General features: G+C 42.7%; 1 protein-coding gene across 1 annotated transcript in view; it reads left to right on the top strand.

The window, feature by feature from the left end:
• The window catches only part of SETD5 (SET domain containing 5), a 39,501-nt gene that overhangs the window by 10,847 nt on the left and 19,161 nt on the right, over window positions 1-9,493 (top strand). Inside the window, exons 8-15 of the mRNA XM_010178614.1 lie at window positions 2,737-2,885; window positions 3,190-3,307; window positions 3,743-3,852; window positions 4,138-4,384; window positions 4,587-4,667; window positions 6,979-7,242; window positions 8,072-8,392; window positions 9,165-9,407. Of these exons, the coding sequence (XP_010176916.1) occupies window positions 2,737-2,885; window positions 3,190-3,307; window positions 3,743-3,852; window positions 4,138-4,384; window positions 4,587-4,667; window positions 6,979-7,242; window positions 8,072-8,392; window positions 9,165-9,407 (1,533 nt within the window). The remainder of the gene's footprint in view (window positions 1-2,736; window positions 2,886-3,189; window positions 3,308-3,742; window positions 3,853-4,137; window positions 4,385-4,586; window positions 4,668-6,978; window positions 7,243-8,071; window positions 8,393-9,164; window positions 9,408-9,493) is intronic.

The raw sequence follows: 9,493 nt of genomic DNA, 5'->3' as shown, positions 1-9,493 counted from the left end.
AGGGAAAGATGGGTTGAGAGTTATACATGCAGAATATGGGATTTCGATCACGGGAATGTTTTGGATAAACCAATTCTCAACTGCCCTCATGAAGCAGAGGGAAACTTGTGAAAATATGAAGCTGTTCAGTGTAATGAATAAAATCATCTTAGTCCTGGCTGCTGCCAGATGCTTGACAATCCAAAAGCTGTGAATGACTTTTCCGCCTGCTGTTGCCAAACCAAACCCAGGGTCAGTATTTGCCCTTTGTTGCCTCTGATAATTGCTGACTTGAGCTCAACCCCCTGATTGATTTCACATTCTGAAGTGAAGAGCGAAAGGGCCTTTATAAAATAAAGCCACTGAGTATTATGCAGATGTTGCTCTGCAAACACATCAGAACAGTTTTGTCTGATTAGCAGTCAGCAATCCCTAGCCTATGACATGAATAAAATCGTTTGTTCTTTTCACACATGAAAGCATGGCAGCTAATCCTCTTCATATTTATAAATTCAGAGAACGACAGCAAGCTGAGCTAGGGTCTTATCAGGAAAGCTATGAGATCATTTCTGTTTTACCCAACTCAGATAATTGTTAAGTTTTACAGACGCAGAGCTTCTCTTACCTTCATGGTACCTTCACACCACCCCACCTTATCCCATTTGCTTTCCCCAAGCTGTTTTCCAGCATCAGGTGAACAGTGACACAAGTCAGGCAAGGGCCAAAGGTGAGAGTAAAGGCTGCCAGACATTAACTCACGTCTCTGAAAGATACTAAGAGAATTTTATAGAGTAGTAGAATAATTTAGGTTTGGAGGAACCCTAAAGGCCGTCTGGCCCATAACAGCAAACAAGTGGTAGTATATAAACAAAACTATTCAACTGAAGACACGCTTGTGTCTCAGCCCTAATTTATCTACAGTCTTCAGATACTTTCTCCTTATCTCCTTCTCTCACACACTTAACAAATCTAGGCCCATTTATTTATTTTCTGTTACCACGGTTGGATAGTACAAAGCATATCCAATGATTTAAAAATAATTTCTCCACAGAAAACTATTACTGTCAGCAACGTAAACAGCTTTATCCTACGGTTCAGTCATGCCATGGGTTTGTTGGTCAGAAATCAGAGCCAGCAGTGTGGCTTCATAGCCTGGAAATACCATGTTTCTTCTATGCCGGTTCAGTGAAATTGGGGAATCATCTCAGAGCTCCTATCAGGACCGAAGAGATGAAGGACACCCTGCGAGGTTTTTCCAATTGCTGGCAGATACTGGTATGAAAAAGAGATATACCGTGTAGGCATGATAGATGTAGCACTGGATATATCTCTAAGAGGAGATCTGGAATAGCAAGACCATTGCTCCCATCTACATAGGTTTCAAATGAATATTTTTATAACGTTATCTTCACCCTGGTCCTGAGTGAGAGGAGTCAACAATAACTAGATGTTACTTTACTGGCCGATCCAAGACCTGCAGTAGAGTGTCATATTCAAACCATAAAAGCCATCTTCTTCCCAAAGAGGTTTAATTCACAGCACGTACGAGATTGCTACAAAAAAGTCATCTGTGGTTCAATACTTTGATATGGTTGGTATGAGGGAGTTTATTTGGTTCCCTGTGCCGAGTGCTGCCTTAAGGCATTAACTTTATTTTCACAAGATCAGAACATCATACGTTCCGTCATTGTCCAGACTGAGCCCCTTCGTAAACTGAGGTGATTTTTATCCATTTGAGCAGACTGCTCAGTAGTTGTTTCTAACAAGAGAATTTTATCAGGAAAAGCTGGGAGCTTACTTTTAATAAAATCTTTGACTTTTACTTCTAATTTAGACAGATGACTGTCATTATTACTGAAGTAAGAATACTTATGCCTCAATTCACTCCAGAAAAGCATCAGAACTAGGTCTTTGTGTGCGGTGAATAGCGTGCTTAGGAAAGAGGAGGCACAGCTCTTGTGGCGAGGCAGCCAGCCATCTTCAGATAATTTTTACTTACAGAGAAGTTCAACCTGTTAAGCAAGAAAAGTCCTTTGTTTTTATGGAAGAAGTCTTTCCCATGCCCTAGTGCTCATAATATCCCCTCCATTATTCTGTAAAATCTGTGGTCTTTGGATGTCTGTGCTTAAAGAACATTGTGGTTTCATGCTGCAAGACAGGTTTTTGTGAAAATCCATTGTAATAGAGCTGTAGACTTGAATATAAAGAAGGTTCAGCAAACTGTCACTACTTTAACATTTCTTTCTCTATTTAAAATAAAATCCACAGCATTAGTCAGGCAGGCAGATGAAGAGAACTTTCTGGATGGAGACAGAATTGCCAGCTGAAGTCTTTGACTTGTTAGCTAGAGTTTACCATCCTTTGCAGAAGGAAAAGCTTGTGATTTTTTCTCGGAGTGTGTGACAACCCACAATTTAGGGAAGATTTGAGTTATTCTGGCTGTGAAGGTGGCCATAATTGCAGGGCAGTTTCCTGTTAGCAGCGACTGACAGATCTGGTTGTGCCTCCTAGCTGCAAGACTGAAATGCTTGGTCTGAGATACTTGATGAAAGAAAGGAACAAATCCTCTTCACTTTTTGTAAATATTATCGAGGCCATTGGTCATTACTGTTACAGAATAAACAATGTGTTCACCTGGCTGAGTTTCTGTGTTGCTACTAGATAGATAAATTTTTCTTTTCATGTAGGTAAAATGCTCTTCACGAGTTAGAGGTTGGTGGTTGAAGTTCTTACCTTTTGCTCTGGTTTTTGTTGCAGCTGCAGCTGGGAAGGGTGACTCGGGTTCAGAAGCACCGGAAGATCCTGAGGGCAGCAAGAGACCTGGCACTAGATACCCTTATAATTGAGTATCGAGGGAAGGTTATGTTACGACAGCAATTCGAGGTCAATGGGCATTTCTTCAAAAAGTAAGAGTACTATGAAGTGATGAGTTTGAGAGCATCACGGCATGGAGAGACTAGTGTCTCTGTGGAATTACGTACACTTGCAGGGCCCTTGTGAGCTGTGCCATTCATAGAAATGTGAAATCAAATGTACCACCTCAGCTCGATGCTCTGAAGTAGTTCTGTTAAACTGCTGGTGGACGGACGTGCGTCAGCCTCCAGAGCGATAGCACTGATGGAAGCGCTGCTTCCAGTGAAGTGAGATACCTGTTTTAAGTGCTGTGGGAATTGGGTATTTTGGGATTGAGATGTTCTGTTACTTCTCCAGGCCATATCCCTTTGTGCTGTTCTACTCCAAGTTCAATGGTGTTGAAATGTGTGTTGATGCCCGCACCTTTGGTAATGATGCCAGGTTCATCAGGCGTTCCTGCACTCCAAATGCAGAGGTAAATTCTCTCTTCATCACCCTAATTACAAATAATGTTTTGCCCAGGTGTAGTGTATTCCCTTTTTAAGAGTATTCAAACTTAGAATAAGTTTGTAAATGGGGTAAATTCTCTACATCTTGTGCTTGTTTGGTTTCTGTACGGAAGGTGAGACCAGAACGTTTGGGAACATGAGGTTTTTCTTGGGAAGGAAAAGGTTTCTTTTATGGCTTTCCTTTGGCTGCAGAATGGTGGTTGGGTAAGCAGGTGGCACTTAGCATTAAGTGGAAAAGCACAGGATGAGGCAGAACAGTGAAGCAGGCTTTTCCCTATGGAGAATTTAAGCTAATCATTCGTGGAATAGCTAAGAGCTGCTTTGCAGAAGGAGGCTTCCCTCTTTGAAGTAAGAAGTGCGACTTGTGGAGATGTTAGTTTCTCTCTACTTTGTTTAACAAGGTTCGCCATGTGATTGCTGATGGGATGATCCACCTGTGCATCTATGCTGTTGCCACCATTGCCAAGGACACAGAGGTTACCATCGCCTTTGACTATGAGTACAACATCTGGTGAGTCCTTCACCTCACCCAGGAGCTCTCCACTGCCCTCCTGGACTGGACATCTTCCTCCAGCCCTTTCCTCGCATTCTACATTTTGCTCCGTTTTCTACTGAATTGCATTTTCCGGCTATTCTGTCCAGTTCTGCTGGCATATTCTCCAATAGAGGCCATAAGGTAGCCTGCTGTCCTTGCTTTAGCACGTGGTGAGATGTTTAGTAGGAGATGCATTGAATGTTTCTGTGTAAGGGTTGAGAAATGAGGAGTAACACAAATTATGTTTGTGTTTTGGAGCAGCAACTATAAAGTGGACTGTGCGTGCCACAAGGGGAACCGGAATTGCCCTGTGCAGAAACGTAGCCCAAATGCTGCAGAACACCTACCTCCACCTGTTTTAGGCACACTGATTGGGGCAGAAACACGCCGGCGAAAAGCCCGTCGAAAGGAGCTCGAAATGGAGCAGCAGGGTGTTGCATCGGATGAGAACAGCAGTCAACAAACAGAGGAAGTTCCTGAGGCACCTGCAGCGGTCAGTGACAATGAGGTAAAGCCCTTTGCAGTTTGTTATGTATATTTTTATCATCCAGTGGTGTGGGATCTGATCTGTTACGGCACTGGGATCTTCAGAACAGAAACTGCAGGAGGCCGTTTTGAACTTTAGCACCTTAGATTACCATGAGAATCTTGAAAACTTTAAAACAGTGCTGGATTTTGTTTGACATACTAAGTCTGGGCTTCTCTTTCAGGTGGTGGAGAAGGAGGAGAAACAAGAAGGGGAGAAAGAGGAGCCTGTAGATGAACAGGGAACCTTGGTCCACAGTCGACGGGCAAGTATTTTCTCAGTCTGGGTATCATCTGCCTTAGGACTTGCTTCATGCAGTGACCAACAGGTTCAGTTGGTTATTACACTTGTTTCAACACTAATTCCAACCATCATTGGTCTTAAGTAATGTGATTTAAAAACAAACAAAAAACCATGAGAAAAAACCCCAGGTTGAGTCCACATCACAGGATTTCTGTTAGGGTACTGCAGATTTAGAGGGTACACAACAGATTTGTTTCCCTGTTGAAAGATTTAACTGTTACTTTCAGGGCGATTCTGTAGTCTAAAACATACCATTAACAAGTCAGTCAGCACTAGATTTAAAAAAAAAGGTAATTGCACCCTTTATACGTGCCTGCTGCCCTTCCTTATTGCCAGTACAAGAATTTATGGAGCCGTATGATTAACCAGAACCTGATTTTTCTTAAAACTTGACCCATTTTACTGGGTTAGGTTTGTTAACACCTATCTGTTCCCTGTGTGGGTTTATAAACATATTGCCATGTGAGAAAAGGGTAGGATTAAGTGGCAAGAGTTGCTAAGAAGGGTGGACCACCAACAGCACTATTGGCACAAGTCAACAAAATTTGCTATGTCCTTATTAGGAAATCCCTTTATACTCCCAGTCGTTGTTGTCTTAATCAGTCTTCTGTTCAAAATATTTCATGGTGCTCTTGGATCTTTGATAGCACAGTTCCTTCTCGCCCTTCTTCTGCACTGACTAGAGTTGTTTGGTTTTGTGCTTCTTACAGCATTTGGGATTGCTCCTTGGATTAGAATGTTTTGTGGATGGAGCTGTTCTGGCTGTACTTAACTCATTAATTTAAAAAAAATCATAATTTAAAACCCCAAAATAAAACAAACAAATAAAACCCAAACCAAAACAGAACCAGAACATAATGAAAGAAACTGCAACCAACCAAAAACCCAAGGAAGAAACAAGTGTTCCCATCCTTCTAGCAGCCAGCAAATGTATTGGAGTTAGGAGTTCCTTTTTTCCTTTGTTCACCAAATACCTTTAATTGCCCTTCTTTCTCTAATGGAGATATGCATCTTCCATGTGTAAATTTCCCAAGAATGCTTTAAATGTTAAGATAGCAGCAAATTGCTGAGCCTGGGGCCACTCACCAGAGAGATCCTGGGATTATCTCATGGATTTTTTAGAGCAAGCAAGATAAAGCAGAGTCTGTTTGTGTTGAAATCTGAATAAGAGCAGACTTCCATCAAACTGCCCTTAACCTTAGAGGTAAGATTTCTTTTTAATGCAAGGAAGCTGATCTCTTCCTGGGACAGTAGAGTTAAAGAAGACTTAAGTGAAGCGTTAGTTTCCCATCAGCCTGTAAACCCAGTTCCTGCACCAGTTAATCTCCTTTAATAAGATTCAGTTTTCTATACTTGGCACCAGGTAAATACCTGTATCTAGAGTTTTCCCAGTCTCTTTTTTATTATTTTTTTTATTTGGTGTGTATTGAATATTTTCAAACAGAAACCTGTAAAGGTCAGGCTGCTGGGATTGACTTCTGCTGTGTTCTTCAACATACTTTCTCCTCTATGCCGAGTCTCAGAAGGCACTTGACCCCACTTGTTAAAATTCACTTGATTCAGCCTGGGTTTTGCCAGCCTCTGCAGCATTATTGTACTGGGCCTTTTACATGCGGCATTACCAACTGTTTCTGACACAGCTAGGTGATAAGAGTTCCTGTCCTTTCTCTCTGCTTAATAAATACCATTGTTTTCCTTCTCTGTTCTCTCATTTTCTGTTATTCTTATCCACTGTGTAAGCTGCTTAGAGCTTTTATTTTTGAGCTGAGTGATCTCTGGTCATCAGGGAAGGAATGAAACTGAATCATTTTAGTCAGTTTGTGTGGTTTGTTTTACTGATTCACTTACTCTTCCTGTTGCCTCTGGCTTCTGTTTGCTTCTAATGTTTGGTCATTAGTGCGTAAATCTTTTGTTTCAAGGTCATCTCTTCAATCTTTTGCGTGGTTTTTAGTTCTCCAAAATTACGCATTTCCTTGTGGCTGTTTTCTAAATACAACTCAGTAGTATCTAAGTGGTCCTATTTAAGAACAAAGTCTAGTTCTTCTAGTTAGTCTATGAACACACGATTATGTTGTTGTTATTCTGGGAAATTTGCCATGTTGAAAAATGCAAATATCTGAGAAGAACCACTTCTCTCTGTCCCTTTTCTGGCTCTTGACATTGCTGTTTGGCAGTTGTTCTCCTTCCTGTGCTTCATCCCATATCTCTTCTTGCCTCCTCCTCTTTATGTGTATAATTTGCAGTGCTGTCTTAAATTTACTCTTGTGTTCTAGTCCCGGGAAGACAGGAAGGTAGAAGCCATCATGCACATGTTTGAAAACTTGGAAAAGAGAAAGAGGAGACGAGAGCAACCGTCAGAACGTAACAGCACTGATGCTGAAATCAGCATCAATTCTGAAGCTCCTGAGCTGGAGGAAGTTAAAACAGAGACTCCTGAAACTGAAGATGGAAGTTCAGCGCTGAGTGCTGCTGCTCCAAATGTTTCTAACAGCAACAGCAATACTGGAGTGAACACTCGAAGGTCTTCACAAGTAGTGGTAAGACAAAGATAGGACTGTTTAATAGGTTATACCAAGCCCATAGGCAGCATATCTGGTCATGAGTTTGTTAAGGTTGGAAGGAGCTTCAAGAGGGTCTCTGATCCATTCTGCGTCAGACAGGACCAGCTCTGAGGTCAGACCAGGTTGACTGGAGTTTTATCCAGTCTTGTCTAGAATACCTCCAAGGATGGAGATTGCACAGCTCCCCTGGGAAACCTCTTCCAATTCTGCCCTGTATCCGGTCCAGACCTCTTATTTCAGTCAGTGTACATTGATGCACTGCTGCTGCTGCTTGGGGGCTTCAGTCTGGATGCATGAAGACTGCTGTTGTGTGCCCCTAAATCTTCTCTTCTCTGGGCTGGACAAGTCCAGCTCCTTCGTCCAGTGGGCCCCTGCTGTACTGGTGTGGTGTGAACTTAAGTGGGATGCATAACTGCAGTGGTTGAGGAATTCTTTTGGGTTTTTTCTGGGTTTTTTGGATGCATGTGTTCTGATTATATGGCAGAGCTCAGAGACTTACCAGGAATGATCAGATCAGGAGTAAGAGCAGTTACCTTGAGACAAGTGACGAGTTTCATACTGCTGCTTTCTTCCTTAAGACCAGTGCTCTTGTTGACCCCTTTAAGAATGCAGCAGACAAAATGATAACGTGCCAGTGTGTTTTAGAAGGGTCCCCAAAGCCATCTTAAGAGCCAATACAAACAGAATCCAACCAGATTTTATGAATCAGGTAGTGTCAGTAAATAAACCTCAGTCTTTGATCCTGTATGCAGAGAAAAGGAATAGTTTTAGAGGTGCTTGGACTAATTACAGTTTATAATTGTAGGATGCTGTCCCCGAAAAAACAGTTACTAAGCCAGCTCCAGCAAAACCCTCCAGGCCTCGACCAAAAAGTCGGTTCTCTCGATACCGGACCAGTTCAGCGCAAAGACTGAGAAGGCAGAAACAAGCCAGTTCCCAGCAAGCTGAACTCGCGCAGGCTGTCCCAGAGGAAGGGAGCACTGCCAGCTTGGTAACCGCAACAGATGTCAGCAACGTGGAAGGTCCAGGAGAAGGCAGACAGTTGACGGGATCTGACCCAACTGCTGTCCTGGCTGCAGGATCTCAGTCTAATCGAGCTGCAGTAAAGTACCCCAAAACTAAAAAGGTAAATATGATTGAGTGCTCAAACTGGAGGGGGGAAGAGGAGGTGTTGTGAGGCCTTTGGGGAGAAGTTGGCTCAAGGGAAACAGTTCTTCAAATCGGTTGGAATGATGTGGCTTTATATTTACTGTGTTGTTTTGCAGTGGCTAAGAGCCCTCATCATGGGTCAGTGTCTGGCTGCTCAGCTCTGTACACACAGAGATCAGAAAAATAAAATTAGCTGATCTTTACAGCAAGTCTGCATAGAGCTTAGATACTGAGAGGGTATCCTTTTTGGGATGGGGTGGGATGGCAGGCTGGGAGGTATTTATTTAGGACAGAGAGGTTAGCTTTCAGCTTAGACTTGAAGATCAAGAGAGGATGTGATTGCAATCTATAATGTACAAGCTGGGAGAAACTTGTAAGGGAAAGGAGGAATAACTGCAGAAGTTCTCGGGCAGTTGCCACATACTGGACATAAGTTAGCATTTTACATTAATACTTTATCCATTAAGGCTTGCAACTAGAAACTAGTTTAGAACAAGGCGATCAAATTTTGGGAGAACCTTCTAATAAGTTTAGAAAATCTGTAAATCTGGATTACCTGTCGTCGTGCCTGCAATAGATGAGAATTGGGTTTGATGAGGAGGTCCCGGCTGAGTTCCTCCATGTTGCAGAGGAGGGAGGTTTTAGCACGCAGGCTGACCTGTGCATCGCTTCCCCATGTGCCCTCGTGCCATGTTGCCTTTCTTCTTCCCCTGTGCTCATCACATTGACATGTGTGTTTTCTCCTGCAGTATCTTGTTACCGAATGGCTGAATGACAAGGCAGAAAAGCAGGAGTGCCCTATTGAATGCCCTCTGCGCATTACTACCGACCCGACAGTTTTGGCAACTACCCTCAATATGTTGCCAGGTCTCATCCACTCCCCGCTAATTTGTACCACACCTAAACACTACATTCGCTTTGGTTCACCTTTCAACCCTGAGAGACGTCGAAGGCCCTTTATGTTGGATGGAATTTACAGCTCCTGTAAAAAGGTATGTTTGCTCGTGTCTTACTCTCAGGGCTATATACTTCTCAAGCTCTTGCCAGCACCCTTGTAAAGTTGTTGTGTCCTCTTTGA

This window comes from Mesitornis unicolor, unplaced genomic scaffold (assembly GCF_000695765.1).
Source record: "Mesitornis unicolor isolate BGI_N332 unplaced genomic scaffold, ASM69576v1 scaffold7012, whole genome shotgun sequence".
Classification (NCBI taxonomy): Eukaryota; Metazoa; Chordata; class Aves; order Mesitornithiformes; family Mesitornithidae; genus Mesitornis; species Mesitornis unicolor.
The sequence above is the reverse complement of the archived record's forward strand: the minus strand, read 5'-3'. Positions and strand labels throughout refer to the sequence as shown.